The 18,220-nt window shown below is 46.2% G+C and overlaps 2 protein-coding genes across 2 annotated transcripts in view; both read left to right on the forward strand.

Moving 5' to 3' along the window:
• Positions 1–5,726, forward strand: part of GRB10 (growth factor receptor-bound protein 10) — a 161,413-nt gene extending 155,687 nt beyond the window's left edge. The window contains exons 16-17 of the mRNA XM_008569871.1: positions 651–744; positions 2,602–5,726. Coding sequence (XP_008568093.1) covers positions 651–744; positions 2,602–2,748 — 241 coding nt within the window. The 3' untranslated portion in view covers positions 2,749–5,726. The remainder of the gene's footprint in view (positions 1–650; positions 745–2,601) is intronic.
• Positions 5,727–14,448: 8,722 nt separating this feature from the next.
• Positions 14,449–18,220, forward strand: part of DDC (dopa decarboxylase (aromatic L-amino acid decarboxylase)) — a 77,252-nt gene continuing 73,480 nt past the window's right edge. Inside the window, exon 1 of the mRNA XM_008569873.1 lies at positions 14,449–14,496. The gene's annotated coding sequence lies outside the window, so the exon portion shown is untranslated. The remainder of the gene's footprint in view (positions 14,497–18,220) is intronic.

The raw sequence follows: 18,220 nt of genomic DNA on the forward strand, positions 1-18,220 counted from the left end.
ACATAAACTCTTTGTCCATTAAGCGGTGACGTCTCATTATTCCTTTCTCCCCATTTCTGGTCACTTCTAATCTACTGCTGTCTCTGAATGTTTTTTTTCTTTCTAATTTATTTTTTCTTAATTGCCCCATGATAATTGTATATACTTATGGGGTACAATATGATATTTGGGTGCATTTATACAGTATGCAATCGTCATATCGGGGTGCTTAGCATGTCCGTCACCTCCAACATTTGTCATCTCTGTGTTTGGAACATTCAGCATCCGCTCAACCAGCTGCTTCAACTTATACGGCAGTTAGTTGTTGACTGTGGTCTATAATCAATTACTATTACTTATATTTATTTTGATGCCTTGATTTAGCCTCCTGGGTCATTTAGACATGTGCCTGTCATTGTGTGAGCACCTCCTGACTTTCTGGCACAAGATTTTCCAGTGTCATCTTGTAGTCTCCCTACCTTAGCCCTGGAGTCCATCATCTCCCCAAGGAGCCCCAGTTGCTCTTGATGGAGAATGACATTTCGAAACTACCCTTTGATTGCCAAGTGTGCTGTTGCCATTAAAGGCCACTCAAGGCCAGAGAGGGAGAGAGACAGTGGTTCTGGATTTTAAAAATTGTTAACAATCGCATATTGTTTTCCATTCCCCAGGCTTTTTCTCCTCCGTGACAGCCAGAGTAATCCAAAGGCATTTGTACTCACACTGTGTCATCACCAGAAAATTAAGAATTTCCAGATCTTACCTGTAAGTATATTGATATTTTCATACTAATCCCTATGTTTTTATTTTCTGGTTTCATTCTTTATGCAATTTTTAAGTTATCAGCTAACAAGACCAGCTATCATCAATTATCAGACAGTTTCAAGCTCACTGGGGAGAAACTTTCTAGAGTGTCTTAGAGGTTAATTCTTTGACATTAGACCAGTGTTTCCCTAGAAATAATACCAAAAGTGGTGATAGTGTGCCAAGGCCTTCCCAGCACCTTGTAGCTCATCATCGCAGCTGAAACAGCCCCTGACGGGGAGGATCAAGGTCAGAGGGTGGGTGGACACGGAGGGGAACAGTTAGCTATGGACACAGTGCTGTGAGCAGGAATTAGGAAGCCAGGACTACACAGCAGGTTTGGCTGGTGGCTCCTTGCACCTAAGGAATTGGCTGGTTTGTGCTGAGTGTACCAGGGCTACTCAAGAACGTTGTAGGAAAGCTCACCCACGGTCAGGTCCCCCCCCCTGCCCTGCCCCAAGGAGAAATTGTGTTCCTCTTTGCACATGGTCCTTAAATCAGAAAACAGATTCCACCTTTGAGTAATTCCAAAAACATCATTACAGAATATGTTAGTTGACGCTGCTTTTTTTTTACAAAGCAGTTGTTACCTAATGTAGTCTAATTCTGTCTTCAGCATGCCTAGTTTCAAATTCTAGTTCAGTTTGGGTGTCATGCCAGCACCTCCAAGAATCCACAGTTTAGTTGGGGATACGAGATACAATACACAATGCATAATGAATTGATAAAGTCTGCAGGTGTTGATAACTTATCTACAGATGAGAAAAATGAGGCTGGCAGCTTTCCAGGGCTTACCCTGTACCATAGCAGAGGGAAGGAACAGAGGCTAGGATGAGCCCAGGCTTCCCAGGTCCCACCAAACAATATATGCAAACGTGGGAGCTATTATTCAGGGGACAGTGCCTCATTCACAATTCTTTATGTTTTTCCACTGTGTTATGTTACTGACACGGATGTTGTAATTCTCTTAGCTTAAAATATAAAATAAAATGGAAAAGAATTTTACGGTGAGCAGAGTATGTAATGCCATTCTCCCAAATAACGCCACATCCTACAAGTAGCAGAGCAGCAGCTTAGGATGCACAGCAATGAGACTGCAGCCTCTGGGCTTGCAAACACACAGCGGGATGTGCTTTTAGCTCCAGCAGCGTTTCTGGGCTTGAGAAGTGGTTCTGTGTTCATTCATCAACCAAGGCTTAAAACTGAGCCATTCCATATGAACAGGGCAGTGTGACTTTCCCCTTCTGTAGTGTACCGCAGTCACTGAATTTAAAACTCATCGAGTTAAAATAGATGTTAGGAATATGCGTCTAGTTCTTTTAGGGAAATATTGTAGAATTCCTCTATTTTAATAAAAATAGCTGTCACATAGTCCTAGGACCTAGGAAAGTTGCCTTACCTACATGATCTTATTCCTCCCTTACAGTAAGCCTACAGTTGCTTTACATTGGAGCACAGTGGGCCTCCAGGGTTTAAGGAGGTTGCCGGAGGTCATATAGTGAGGACCTTGGTCTGCGTCCTCTTTTCATGGGGCATGTGGCGGGTAACTCTCACGAGCCAGGTGAGCTGGGAGCAACTTAGAGCCCCTCCCCTGCAGGCTTCGTGACTCAGCCAGCATCACTGGCGCTCAGCAGGGTGGTAGCACCCAGCACAAACACTCCACTCCCCGACCTTTCCACCCAGCCTTCCCTAGGCCCTCTCTGACTGTGCGTATCCCTTGGGAATCAAACTGTGGGCAAAGATGCTCCTGACCAGGGGCCCCATTTTGCTCACCGGGATCGTTCCCCTAACATGGTAGGTGTTCTTGTGTCTCTCTAGTGCGAAGATGAAGGGCAGATGTTCTTCAGCCTTGATGACGGGAACACCAAATTCTCCGACCTGATCCAGCTGGTTGACTTCTACCAGCTCAACAAAGGAGTCCTGCCTTGCAAGCTCAAGCACCATTGCATACGCGTAGCCTTATGACTTCCCACATGCTCACAGCCAAAGCCCAGAGGAAGTCAACACTGGAACGAAGAAAAGGGCTGTGCGATGGTTAAGAACACACTTCTATTCTGCACCTTGGGACTTGGAGCGAGGTGGGTTTGTTCGGTGCCAATCAATCAAGATCGACTAATTTGTTGGACTTAACGAGATTTGCTGCTGGGAATCCAGCAGGATCACCTCTCTTTGTGTTGGCCAAATCGGGGAGGGCATGAAAGATCCAGTGCCGATTTGAGAATAAACTGGAATGATGGTCTTGGCTAGGCCACGCAGGAACAAGAACCGGAGAGAAGAAATCAGAAATGAACTCTTGCCCTGGAATAATCTTGACAATTAAAACTGATATGTTTACTTTTTTTGTATTGATCTTCTTGCACTCCTTCTGTGTGTTCAATATTGTATTCAGCCTATTGTAGGAGGGATGTGGCTTTTCAGTTTATACAAGACGTAAAGAGTTTTGAATGGGCAGACTCCAGACTGAACATGGGTCCCCGAGTCTTTCCAGAGGGTGGCCGGTACCCTCTGCAGTTCGCCACAGTGTGGATTCAGCGCTCAAATTACAAAGCACGCCGAGTCCTTCCCAGCGTACTTGAAAAGCTTTTTTTGTTGTTTTTGGGGTTTTTTTTAAAAATAAAAGGTGTCAAGTGCGGGAGGCGTTTGGTATGTTTTGTGGACGCAGTCAAGCAACCAGAGTCTGTTAACCGATTCTCTATGCACAGATGTCTGATCCTGTCATTATTAGCGTCTTGTTCTCCACAGTGCAGGAGATTTTATTTCCTTGGAAAATTCGGTGTTCCACAACATGCAGGGCTGAATGACCTCATTCTGGGTTGATACAGGCTGGCCCTCTTGAGATGTACCCGGTGCCCATTGTCTGCTGGCAGTGGACGCCACACAGTCCACTCGGGTATACTGTCAGCCTTGCATTTCCACAGCCTTCAGCCTGTTCTAGAACAATCACTGCCTTACCCCTCTGTGGTGGCGTGAGTTGTTTCATGGCTGGTCTCCCTCGGGGGATTAAAGGATCTAAAGAGAAAATGATACCTGGTAAGCTTTGTGCTGTGCCCTGTGTGTTTCCATGGTGATAGAGACAAGGAAACATTGCAGAAGACTCAAGCACAGGCTGGCATTTGAAGGTCTTTGCTTGACGACCTCCGTCCCGCTGAAAACCCTCATAAGCCAGCACATATGAAGCAGCCCGAGGCTCCTCTGCTGGCTTAGGGTCAGAAGTACCTCACAGTGCTTGTGGACATTGAAGAGTTTTATCCACACGACACTTGCTTCCTGCTCCGGGAGAGGAGTCAGACCGTGGCTTAAGTTGTCACTCGGTCCCCTCTGCCCCCCAGGCCGTCCCCTTTGCCATGTCCCCTTAACTGAATTATCAGATGTGAGACTGGCCTTTTCTGTACCTTTGATCTTTGCAAAGCAGGAAGGACTCCCTTGACAAGCGCGTGGACTGCTGTGGCGAGCAGGATTCCCTTTTCTGAGATGATGCCTGCGTGGCTCCTCTGAATCTGTGCTAGCCACTGGATTCCCCAAACCTGACCCACTGATTGGCTCCCTAAGGAACAGCATCTCTGCTCTTCAGTTGATGTGCGTAGTGTAGGGCAGACGCATAAGGAGCTTCAGTAAGGCCTATCAGCTATAATGAGTCTGCAGCATAGAAACACTGTATTTTAGTTTCCAGGCTATACTCTAGTTGTTTTCCATGAAATGCCTACTTATACAAATGAAGAATTTTCTAGTTAAACATGTTTTAACCATAAACGCTCAATCGCATTTTCTTCCTTTCGCAGCCAGTTAATCTTTGGGACAGTTGACAATGAGGTGACTCTCCAGTTCATCCTGGCAGCACACTCCCACTGACCATCATTTTAGGGACAGATACTTCAGTTATACCGTGAGACCTTTTTTATTTTTTCTCTTCACTTGTTTGAGGTGAAACCTCTAAAAGGAAGACAGTTCTAGGATTTTTTTTTTCTGTTTACGTAGACCAGTCCCTTCCGTGTGACCCCTGCCCCACGCCTCTGCCAGTAGACAGCTAGTATTTGCAGTATTTCGTATTTATGAACATGCGTTTTATTTAAGGGGAGAACAGAAGCTTGACTCTGATTCAAAATTTTGTATGTAGCTGGTTCGACATAGTCTTTTGTACTTTTCCAGCCGAAGTGAAATTGTTGGAGAATGTAAGCCGCCTCTGCGCGGTCACAGACTTCCTAAGACACCCCGCTCGCTGGCCTCTGTGCTGGGTAGCTGGGAATTCCATCTAGAAACAGGTCCCTGGAGCCTGCGGGCATCCAGCTCTGCAAACCAGGGCTGAAGGACAGTTGACTTTTATTTTTGTATTTAATTGACATGAATGTAAAGGGGACAGCTCAGGGTTGTTTTGGAGCCTGTTGACTTTTTATCTCTGCCTGTGATTTTCGTTTCTAAATGAAAACTCCATGTAGCAACCTGGACTAAGTCGAGAAGGAAAAAAACGCCAAATGCTTTGGGTATTAAGAGTTTAATTGGTAAGCTCTGTTCCATTAGGTGTTAGCGTTCCAGAACGTTTTTTTTTTTTTTCTTTTTTTTTCTTTTGTTTGCTAAACCTTGAAGAAACATGTGCCTCAGCCTAGATGTTTTGTCTTCTCTTTTCTGCACTTAATACCTGAAAGTGTGACCGATTGCTGCACCTTTCCAAGGGTGGACTAGCTCATTGTAGAATTGTGATGTCACAGTGCAAACGGCGGTGACCGTAAAATGGCCTGATGTGTAAACGTTTTCAGGGAATGCGAAGTGTTGATTAAGAGACAAAACCTTTATTCATGTGCTTTGCTTCGTTCTGTACATAGCTCTTTGGCTTGTGAACCTAATTGTAAACTTTCAGGTATTTTTGTACAAATAAGGGACTGATGTTCTGTTTCTTGTAATTAGAAATAAACATGAATACAGTGTTCTTCATTTTCTACTGCTCGTAATGTCTGTGTCTGTGTCTGTGTTTTTTAAGCACTCTGGCTGGTCATCCACTAAAAACCTTTGGAAATGCCTCAGAATATTAGAAACATTCTTCTTACCACGCATTAGAAACTAGCATGAGGCATTGCCAGCTGTTTGGGCTGCCTCTCAGCCCTGGCGAGACACAGGATTCTCAGCTCAGTTGTTGGTGCCAGGACAGCCTCAGTGGGCCTGCTCCCTCCCCATCCCGCCCCTACTAGAATCACAGCCCTCAGAAGGTTTCAAAGACAGATATCCATGCAGGCTTAACAAAGACCTCCAGAAACTCAGACATTTTCCTGTGGCACGCCCAATGTCATTTTTTTCCATTGCAGTGGGACAATTAAAATGTCAGGAACCTGGATTTTCTAGTCAAACAAGAAATCTGCAGAAAGATTAAGAGAATGGGTGCCCACTGTCATCACGTCCCCAGACCCTTGACTGGGGGGCCCTGATGTAGCTGTTGTCCTGTCACTTGGCCATCTCACACCTCCTCCCCACCCAGGTCACCTGCCAGCCTCGTCCAACACCGGAAGGAAGCTTGTGGGATTTGCAGACCTCCTGTCATTTGTTTTCAGATATGAATGCCCAGTTGCTGGTAGCTCCCCCCAGGAGGGCAGGTAGACCTCACAGGCAGAACAATAAGGCCAAAGCTGTCCTCGCCACGATCTCTTTAAAATGCTACAGTTGTAGGACAAGGAGAGCCCGGGGTGGGTGAGGGACCACTGCGCCAGCATCTAAGCTAGACTTCATGGTGACTCCAAAGAGTACGTGAGCTGTCACACGAGCTGTCACACAGATGGGCTGGTGGGACACAAAGAGGACACTCGGAGCACAACTTTAAACTTGATCTCACCACCTCTGTCACATTCTTCATTGGTTTTTACAACGTATTTCGAGTGATGAGTAAACTGAGAAGGGTTTTTTAATGATGAAAGCATTAGCTCATTAAATGTAAAAAGTAAAATATTCTACAACTTGTAATTTTAGTATGGTAGAAAAAAACTCAGTCCTGCCCCTTTTCATCAGGAAACACACATGGAAAACGCATCTTAAACAAAGTTGGGCTTGATCTGCAGTGTCCAGCCACGACACAGGACAGCTGGCTGCTCCCGAGGCTATTTCCGCAGGGGGAACAGCCGAGTGACGAAGGGGGTGCGTGGCTGCGGGGCTCCACACGGCCAGCAGAGGGCGCAGTGAGACAAATGCACACCCTGAGGGGGACCTGATGGATCTTTGTGGGAAAAGCAAGAAAAGGCGCGGGGTTGATTTTATTCGGTGTCTTTTTTCGCTGGGACACAATGTGCACTTTTGATGTGTGGATAGATCAGTCTTGTTTGATTTATGGAAATGTTTCTTGAATTACATCTAAGTACATTTTTTGGTCTTTTTGCAGACAACGTTGACGTGTGTGTTGGGTCCCATTCATCTTCCTCTTGTAGCATTTACTGCTTCTCAGTCCCTGTAACTCTCACACCCGCCTGGTTCGTGTTGCTGTCTAGTCCTGTCTTCCCTGTCGGTGACGCTGTCTCTGCAGAGTCCCCTCCCTTGTGCGGCTCCCGGTGTGGACTCCGCTCCCAGGACGGTTCATTTGTCTCTTCCTCTGCCTGCAGAGCTGTGCTGGTTTGCTTTGTATATTCCCTGGTCTCACAGCTCTGCTTTGAGCTTTTGTGAAGGGATGGCTTGGATTCGTTTTTGATTTTTTTTACATTCATGATATTATGTTTGGTTGCAATTTTAGTCTACTCCCTGGCAATGCTTTTTAGCAAATGCCTTTACTACCTTTTTTATTTCTATTATTTTCTCCTTTTATCTTGGGGTCACTTCATAGAAGATTGGTGCTGGGTCTTTGAAGGAGCTGAGTTCATTTTGGACTAGCATTTACAGGAAGTTTGCGTGGGGCAGAAGATACGGGCTGTGTTTGATGCCAGTGGGACCAAATAAATAAATAAACAAACCCTTATGACAAAGGCTGTGCCCGAGAATTTTGAGACCTTGACTATTCAGCCATTAAGACTGATCATCCAACCAACTCTTCTCCCACCTTTGGTCACACGTGCCTGCACGTTCAACTTTCATGCACCTTTCTCCTGAAATGACAGCTGATTAATTTACACTAGAACTACATTTTTTCCTTGGTTGTTCTATTGCAAATTAATCAGATGTCATTTTGGATAACTATAGAGGCTTGTTATTTGAAAAAATAAAAGTTATGGCACATTCTCTCACAAAATAAAAAACTCTATCATAACCATATATGAGAGCTGCAGCACATTATGCTGATGGGAGTGCAAGGGTGAGCACTGAGCCAGCCGGGAGATTTGTCTGGAAGGTGTATGCAGGACGAACGGGAAGGTAACCACAGGCAGCCAGAGAGTATGCAGCCTTCGCCTGTTCTGTCCAATATGACACTGCTAGTCACATACGACTATTTAGATTTAAATTATAACTCATTATAAAATAAAATGAAAAGTTCAGTCCCTTGGTTGCACCAGCCACATCTCGAGTTCTCAGTAGCCCCACATGGCTAGCGACTACTATTGGACAATGCAGATATAGAACATTTTCATCATTGCAGAGAGTTCTGTTGGGCAGCACTGGTCTAGGTGGCTGGTAAGGAGAGCCTAAATTACAGAGGTGGGAATGGACGATTGGAATGAGGAGAGATTCGTTTGAGAATCAGTCTCCCTGTGTCCAGCTGATGCTCTGAATCGGCAAAGCTCAGCTCTGGATTCCAGGCTGAGGTTACCTCCACTTGAGCGGCACCTCTGTCTTCTCCTGCAGGTAAGACACACTAACTTCACAACAGAATCAACTCCCTTTGTTTGCTCTGGTCTGTTTTGCTTTCTGATTATCACTGAATGCCAATGGCTTCACGTCATAGGCATATATACAGAACTCAACTGTCTGCTTAGCCCCTCTCCACAACTCCTCCAAGAAAAAGGGTGTTCCCCAGTTGGATATCAACCTACTTCATAAGCAGATGTCCTAGAGGGAGCCAGCAGTAGAAACATAAATTTTCTCTTTCCCAAGTTAGTCTCCGTTGCTGTGAGCATACTATCATTTGAGTACTTCCCCATATCAAGTGTAGTTTTATTGTTTAAATATGGAGTGTGTATATTTGTACCAGGACCCAAGATGTAAGCAGAAGCTTCATCTGGTGCATGTCAAAAGACACAGCCACCTCTTCTGCAGGAGTAGGAATTGGCTGTGCGGGACATCTCGAGAGATGGTTTCGTCCCGGGAGATTACATTTAAAACAGGAATCATTCTGAGTAATTCAGAACTAATCTTGACGAAGTATAGTGGGTGTTTCTGTTTATTAGTTAAGATGTGAGGATTCACCCAGCCAGCTAGTTTCAAGATTGTGTAATTCTTGGCACATTTCTTAGTTGTGGGGAGGAGGCTTGCATTATTTTTTATCTTGTGTAGAGAGTGAAATGTTACTAATATTTTGTCACTGTACTATTTCAATTTTGCATAAAATATGAATGTACTGTACCATATTTTATGTGTGGATTAAGGTACTTTCTCAGGTAATTTTGAAAATAGATGATATCCTTCTGCAGTGCGGAGCCCTGCTGCACGGTTGGACCCCTCAGTCTGTACCAAACTTGCTTTTCTAACACTTTCTCTCCAAAATGGGTACCTTTGGTATGATGCAGTATAGATACGGATCCCCACGTGATCTGGTGTAGCCCCCACTGGGAGAGAGAATTTTGGAGGCCATCCAGAGAACCAGGCTGGTGTCTTCCTCCGCCATGTGGTAGCAGCACAACCAAGGGACCCCTTTCACACACCTGTGAGAGGACACTGTTGGATCAAGGCAATGTACTCCAGCCACCCACTCCTCAGTCACCTGCAGGGCTCTGCAAACCTGTGAGCCTCACACCTGCTTAAGGCCTGGGAATGAGCATCTTTGGCTTGGCAACAATGGTGTTTTCTGGCAGAGCAGCACAAGTGGACAGGATCATCTCCAATTCACACGAGCTCCAGTAATTAGGATTCATGCATTTGCTTCATCCTTACCCCTCCCCAGCCATCAGAGACTCCTAGCTTCTAAGTTAGTGCTGGTGGCGGTACGTAGTGTGATGGAAGAGGCTGAGGATTCAGTGCAAACGTCAGGTTGTGGGGTGAGCAAGGGCTCCTGGCCACTGCCACTCGCCACAGGGAAAGGAAGACAGTCAATTTGGGTCGATCACCAGGTGTGGACCTGTCTCCCGATGCCTGACCGGGGCACCTTCCACGGCCTCCATCCCCTCCTTACAGCTGAGGGCTTCACAGAACCTAGCAGTGGCTTCACAATCACCTTAACCCTATAACTAGGTAACTCAGCACAGGGGCTGTGTGCAGCCAGGGCTCCCTCTTGCCACCCTGGATGCCCCCAGCAGGACACCCTGCCAGCCTTGCCCCTTCTCCTGGCCTTCCTCCTTCCTGTGCACATTTGCAAAATGGTGTTTCTAACACCAGCCCTTTCCATCTCCCAGGTCAGACACAAGATGATACGTGTGAACCCCAACTTAGTCACAGGAAGGCTGATTATAAATAAAAGTAGGTGAGCAGATCACTTTGTCTTTGATCAGGCATCAAAGTGGCTTAAGACAGCACTAGGCCAGCAGGTCCCCAGGTGGGGGACGTGGGTCCTGCTGGCACACCAGAGATGTCCTCTCTCACAGCTAGAGATAATGCAAGTAACAGAAGCAGGGACTTCCCAGAAGAAAAACTGCACACAGCTAAGGAACATTTAAATACAATTTATTAATTAAACAAAAATAAGTACAGGAGTAGCTGGTTGTCATAAGAGTTGCCTTCTCTGGCTCATATATCCTTGTTTAATCCTCACTTTCATATTTTACAAATCTTGAACTACTTTATTTCCATAGAAAGAGATTATCTCTCTTTAGAGGTTTTGGAATTTTTGATTACAATCTACAGTAAGAAATGCATTTTAATTGTAACCCAGTACACATATACATGTACATAATTAAAACAAAAGTTTCAGAAAACAGTATTTTTATTATTAGGTGCAATGCCCCCTTTTTTCTATTTTATTCTGTTCTATTTTATATTTTAAATGCTGGTCATGAGAACTGCAAAACTGATTTCCTGACCAACTGATAGGTGAGGCCAGTGATTTACAAAACACTGAATTGGAGAAGAACAAATTTGGAAGACTGACACTACCCACCTTCCAGACTTACTATACACAGCTACAGTCATCAAGACAATGTGGTATTCACAAAAGAATAGACTAATAGATGAATGGAACAAAATAGAGAGCACAGAAATAGATCCACATAAATATAGCCCCCCTCTTTGACAAGGGAGCAAAGGCAATTCAATGAAGAAAGGACAGCCTTTTCAGCAAGTGATCCTGGAACAATTGGGCATCCACATGCAAAATAATAATAACAATGCCTCTAGAGGTGGACCTTATGCCTTTCACAAAAATTAACTCAAAATGAATGAAAGACCTAAAGGTAAAATGCAAATCTATAAAACTCCTAGAAGATAACACAAGAGAACATCTAGGTGACCTTGGGTCTGGTGATGACTCTTTAGGTACAGTACCAAAGGCACAATCCATGCAGGGACCCCATTAAAATTATAGATTCCTGCTCTGCAAAAAACTCTGAACTGACATTCTCACCAGCTCTTAGCAAATTGGTTTTTCCAGGAAAAATAGAGTCCCCTGACATTTCTCTCTGTGGATTCGTCCATGATGTGGTCACCATAGTGTGGCCCCATCTCTTTTCACCCTGACTTCACCAGGGTCTCCAGGGCCCCTGCTTGCTCAGACAGACAATCGTCTCAGCAGGAAGCCTCACCTCTCCTCTTGCAGGAACCACATCCAGTGTGCTCACATGAGCCCCTCTCTGGGTCATGTCTGTGCTCACACTCTCCCTCCTGCAACACACACACTGCTGTGAGTGGTCACAAGCCATTCTAGCATCACAAGAGAAGCCATTTGCTGCCCTGTAGAAGAGTGACCACAGAGCAGTCACTGTCTTCCAGAAATACCACCGGCTGCAGGACGTGATGCCTTCTTCTAGTCTGGGACACAGCGAGGTCACACTAGGTCAGCGATTCTCAGCCAGGGGCAGTTTGCCTCCAGACACACATGTATTGCCTGTGGACACTCCTGTTCATTCCCACAGGGGACTGCTGGCATCTCGTGAGTCAAGGCCCAGGTGCTGCTGACCATCCTACAATGCACAGGACTGTCCCCACCACGGAGACTTATCCAGCCCCAATATTAGTAGTGCTGGGATGGTTAATTTTGTGTGTCAACTTGACTGGATAAGGGATGCTCAGATGGCTGGTAAAGCGTGATTTCTGTGAGGCTGTTTCTAGAAGAGATTAGCATTTGAGTCAGTAGACAGAGTAAAGAAAATCCACCCTCGCCAGTGTGCGCGGGCATCATCCAGTCTGCTGAGGGCCAGAATAAAACAAAAAGCCAGATGAAGGGCAGATTCCCTCTCTCTCTTCCTGAGCTGAGACATCCACCTTCACTGTCAGTCATCAGAGTCCCTGTATCTTAGGCCTTCAAGCTCCAAATGAATTACACCACCAGCTTTCATGGTTCTCCGGCTTATAGATGGTAGACTGTGGGCTTTCTCCATAATGACGTGAGCCAGTTGCCATAATAAACTGCTCCTATGTCTATATACATGTCCTATTGCTGCTGTTTCTCTGGAGAACCCTGACTAACACGAGTGCCAAGGGTGAGAGACCCCGCTCTCAATTTCTTTCTTTCTTTGGTACCCTGAGCCTCACCATCATCTCCGCAAATCCCACACCTGCAGGAAGAAAGACGATACATGGGAAAGAGCCGCTGCTGAGGGTGGACACGAATTCCTACGTGGATTTGTCTCCTGGGGGAGAAGCTGTTGGTCAAAATAACACTGCTAGTTCCTTTCTTGGGTGTAAGTGTAAAGTTGTGCACTCTGTTCTCTATAGATGACTTTATCCAGTCCTCTGGCTTCAAATGTCATTAACACTGTCAACGCATAACTTCATTTCCTGCCCAGGCCTCTTTTCTGAGCTCTAAACTCATAGATTGAAAAGTCTACTGGACATCTGCACTCGGATGATGTGTGCATATCTAAAATTTAATTTCCAAATTGAATTTTGGTGACCTTCATCTCCCCGGACCCAATACCCGTCCAGCCCAGCCTTCTTGCTCTCAGTCCATGACTGTCGCCTTCTGCCCACTGGCCTCATCATCATGAAGTCATCTCAGCGACCTCCTACCATGCACACGCACACACACACACACACATCTGGAAGCCTGCCACTCTTCCTCCTCTCAGCTCCCTCCCCTCCCCCAACCCATGGCAAACTCCTACCATATTCTTTGAATTTCTGCACTTTCCCCCAAACCAGGAGAGTGGAGGCACTTTCCCTTTTGTCTCCTTCTGATCGATTTTTCACACGAAAGCCAGAGTCATCTCAAGACATAAATAAGCTAAGGTCACTGCTTTCTAGAAATGCATCTGTACCTTCCATCACAGTTGGAGGTATACAGATCATGCAACATGGCTTACAAGACACCTTGGGGTTGGTCTTGGGGATGGTCTTCTTTCAGGGCCTGGAAGACACCAACCTTTCTCTGGCCTCAGAGCCTTCACAGATGCTGTTCCCCATACAGTGCCCTCCCCTCACTCTTCCCCTTGCTGAGGACAATGGCTTCACGGTTCAGCTCACGGTTGGCACTAGGTGTGGAGCAGGTGAATGTGTGTCCCTGTGGGGCTGAACTGCCCTTTCTTCTCTTTTCTTTCTTTCCTCCAGTGGCTCTTGTTTCTACAAGTTTGGAATCTTCTCAACATCACTCTGCTTCTGTCTCAGGTTCTAGTTCTCACAGCATGAATCCTAGGCCCCCAGCCCCACCCCCAGCCAGTCCCTGCCTCTCTGCATCTAGCCTGTGACAGATGCCTCTGGTGACAGCCATCCCACCCTTGCTGCCTGAAACCAGTTTTTTAATGAGCTGCCCTGACATAGCCTCATGCGTGCTCTGCTCTTTGGACCTGCAGAGCCTCAGGCTTGGAGCCGCTGTGGGTCTGCCAGCAAGACCAGCTCCCACACTCCCTGCAGACCTTCCCCACAAGTTCCCAGTGATGCGTTCTCAGCCCTGCTTTAAAATTCTGTCAACTTTGTTTTTTCTAGAAATTTGTCAAAATCCCACTCATGATACCTCAGCTCTCATTTTTGTAGGGTTTGGGAAGGAAGGTGGGAACTTGGGTTCTGATGATTATGTGCACGCACCTGGAAATGAGCCATATTTCCAGCACAGTGGTGGGATGAGCAGGATGGGTTTGGGGACTACCTGCAAAGGCAAGGTTGGCTCCATGTGCCGTGGGACTGGGATTTATGAGATGACTTAATTGGGCTGAAAAATTGAAATCAGGGCTGTTTGGGAAAATGTAGGATTGTGTAGTAAGAAAAATCCAAGCTGCCAGGGTCTGGAATGAACCAGGCTTTCCAGAATGAGCTCTCTCAGATTCCCCAGGTAAGAGTTAGTTTCTCCAGCTTTCTCAAGATTTCTTTGACCTTTATCACCATCAGAAATTAATGTTTAACCAGCTCACGAGGCTGAAAAGGCAAAGATAGGGAAACCTGTGGGTTCAAAGTTGCAGGAAGAGTGACCCACCTGAGCACCGTGTTCTGCAGCTGCTTCTCCACGTTTCCCTTGTCCGCAGCGCCAGGGATTCCATAAAGGAGAGCAGACCTGTAAGGAATTAGAATTCCCTGCAAGTAAGTCTCTGGTTTTGTACGTAATCAGATTCTGATTGTTGGAAACAGCCGCTCTTGTGCCGCACATTATTGGACGTTTGCTTTAGGTTGACTCGCTTGAGAAACAGGGACCGTCATTGGCCCGGTGCTCGCTCTCACGCTGCAACCTACTGGGTGTTCAGTCCCGCAGGGGCTGTGCTCTTGGTGGCACCCATCCCTCCTGTGACTGGCATCGGATGTGGTGCTGGGAATGCTTTCACGACAGCAGCTCAGCAGCAAACCAGGGCAGACGTGTCTCTAGTTCTCTCAGTGTGGCCTGGGCCCTTCCTTCCCCAGGCCTCTGTCTCTCCCTCTGTAACATGGGGATTGAAATGGTATCTACCTTGTCAGGTTCATGTGAAGATTAAATCCCATGATGTGTGGAAGCTACCCAGGAGATGATTAATGAGTGTGAGCCCTTCGCTTTCTGACAACTGTGGCTCTGGGAAAGGCTCTCTGCTGCTGACAGATGGCGTGGGCGAGGTAGGAGTGAATTGGGTGTCCACCTATGCAGGGTGGTTTGAGGAGAATTAAAAGGTCTGGCCAACTTGCCAAACTGATTGCAATTCCCATCAGGAGATAGAATTCTTGAGAAAGAACTATTGCCGCCTATCAGGCATGGATTAAAGCAATAACCTCTGAGTGTCTAGGTTGCAGTGGGCTCTGTCCAGCAAGGGGTCCGTACTCTTTACCTGGAATCACGTCCCCACTCGCAAGGGAGAAGACCAAGACAGAGGACGGAGGAAGACTGCGAGGCTTTGCAGCCAGCGGAGGCCAAGCTGGGACTTGCACGCTTTCCGCTGCACCGTTCCGGGAAGGTGGCCGCATGGCAGGCACTATGTCAGGCATCACAGGACGGGTTCAGTAGAGCCCGTTGGAGATCAGGGGGTACAGCCTGGAGGGATGGGCAGTAGAGGAGGGACCGTGGAGATGAGGGGAATGTGAAGGCAGGTGGGAAGGTGAGCGATGGGTCAAGGGGACAGCTGGGGATTGGGAAGTACAAGCTGGACATGGAAATCAGGCTCTGGGCTTCCAAAGTGGCCCGAGGGCACAGCAGCCATCATGGGCCAACCAAGGATGAAATGATCTCCTTGGAAAGTTTCCCTGCATATGGCTTTAGGGGGGCCTCTCCTCCCGGTTCTGTAATGCCCTCAGCAGAGCAGGCTGAGGCCTTGCCGACCCCTTAGCCCAGAAGGGGTCTGCCCTGAGGACACGCCCTGCATTGCTCCCGGCTAGCCGAGCCAGCCAGGGTGACTGCCAGATGAGTGCTGCCCCGCTGCTGGCAGGGGTCGCTCTGGCTTTAGCCTTGCTCTTCGGCTGCTCTGAGATGCCCCCACAAAACGTTGCTCTCTGGATGTCCTCACAGATTGGCTTTACAACGTTTTCAAACCAGAGAAATGCTAGTGCTGCTTAAAATCTAAATCAGAACTTTCAGAATTTTAAAAATGACCAAGTAGGGCCGGCCCGGTGGCGCACTGCTACAGTGCGCCGCTTGGGGGCGCGGTGGCGCTCCTGCCGAGGGTTCGGATCCCACATACAGACCGGCCGCTCACTGGCTGAGCGGGGAGCGGGGGCAACACCGAGGGTTGCGATCCCGTTGCCAGTCCCAGTCCGGTACAGGCGCGACACTGAGGGTGGCGATCCGTTGCCGGGCACGAAAAAGGACAAAAAGACAAAAAAAAAAAAAACTTTTAAGAGAATGCACCTGGAAAAGGATCCATACATAAAACTCAGTCTTAATTCTATGCTTTGGTAATAAACAGTTACTTTCTTTGATTACTTCTTTTTTTTTTTTTTTATTTTGTCAATATACAATGTAGTTGATTATTGTGTCCCATCACTGAAACCTCCCTCCCTCCTCCCTCTCCCCCCTCCCACCCAAGTGTGTCCCCTCCATTTGCTTGTTGTAAGAACTTCAAAAAAAACTGTGGTTGTTGTATCTTCCTCTCCCCCCCCCCCCTTGTGTAGATATACCACATTTTCCGTATCCACTCATCCGATGATGGACATTTGGGCTGATTCCAGGATACTTTCTTTGATTACTAATGAAAAGGATCTTTTCACATATTTATGGGAAATTTTGTTCGGGTTTCTGAAAATGCTTGTTTTTTTATTGTTATCTTTTTCTTATTGAAAAGGTCTTTTTGTATGATAGATGCTAACCCATCATTACCAATGTGCATTTTAAATACTTTCTTCTAGTTACAAGCTGTCTTTCTAGTTTCTGTAGTTTGAAGAACCAATATTCTTAACAATAATACACAGTTGACACTTGAACAACATGGGTTTGAACTGTGATTCCACTATATGTAGACTTTTTTTTCAATAAATATTTTTGGAAAACTTTTTGGAGATTTGTGACAATTTTCTCCTCTTTGTGGTTGTCCTAGTATTTTTTCTATTGTACTATAAGAATAGGGTATACAATACATAAAACATACAAATATGTGTTAATTGACTATGTTATCCATGAGGTCAACAGTAGGCTATTAGTAGTTAAGTTTTGGGGGAGTCAAAAGTTATACACAGATTTCTTGGGCCGGCCCGGTGGCGCACTGCTACAGTGCACCGCTTGGGAGCGCGGCGGCGCTCCTGCCGAGGGTTCAGATCCCACATACAGACTGGTTCCCGCTCACTGGCTGAGCGAGGTGCGGGTGCAACACTGAGGGTTGCGATCCATTGCCAGACACGAAAAAAGACAAAAAGGAAAAAAAAAAAAAGTTATACACAGATTTCTGAATGCACAGGGGCTTGGTGCCCCTAACCCCCTGTGTTAATTTGCCTATGTTTTATGCTTAGCTGAGTAAGTGAATCATTTAAGAAATCTTTCCCCTCCAAGGTCATAGAAATACACTCTGGGTTTTTTTGAAAAGTTCACTTTTTACAATTAAGGATTTAATCCATCAAAAATAAATTTCCGTAGATGGAGTGAGAAACGTATTCAATTTTATGTTTTTCCAAGTGAATAACTGTTTGTCCCAGCATCATTTAACAGTCCAATCTTTCCCTTTTGGTCTGCAATGCCACATATGCCAATTTTCCATACTTTTGCGGGATTTTTTCTGGGCTCTCTATTCTGTTTAGTTGGTCTATTCCTGCATCTCACACACACTGCATGTTTACAACATCATCTGTCCTGATAATGACACAGCAGGACTCCTGTAAGATTCTTTCTCAGGAGTACACTGGCCATTCTCAGACTTTCACTTTTCCGTTTATATTTCAGAGTCAAAGATCCTTGTTGGGATTTTGATTCGCATGGTATTGAATCTGTTAATCAGTTGGAAGAAAACTGAGCTATTCATAATATTGAGTGTTCATATCCATGTGTGGGCATTTACTTCCATTTACTTAGGTCTCTTTAATGTCTTCCCATAAACTTTTACAGGTTTCTTCATGCAAGCCTTGTGCATCTCTTGTTAGATTTTGTTAGGTTTATTTCTATCATTCCCAATGTAAATCCTATCTTTGTAAATCACTGTCACTGGCAAAGCAGCAGCCCAGAGCTACACCTGCTGGTGGAGAAGTCAGCTCCCAACTCCCAATCTGGAACCTGCTGTCCTGACACTGTGCTCTGTGTCTTCACACCACTTTGAGTCTTTTTGTTCTTACCCTTAAATAAATCTCAGATCTATCTATTCTCTCCCACTCTTGCCCCCCCCCCCCCCTTTCCCTCCCAAACCCCACCGCCCCCCTTTTTTTAAAA

The sequence above is a fragment of the Galeopterus variegatus genome, unplaced genomic scaffold (assembly GCF_000696425.1).
Source record: "Galeopterus variegatus unplaced genomic scaffold, G_variegatus-3.0.2 Scaffold540, whole genome shotgun sequence".
Lineage (NCBI taxonomy): Eukaryota > Metazoa > Chordata > Mammalia > Dermoptera > Cynocephalidae > Galeopterus > Galeopterus variegatus.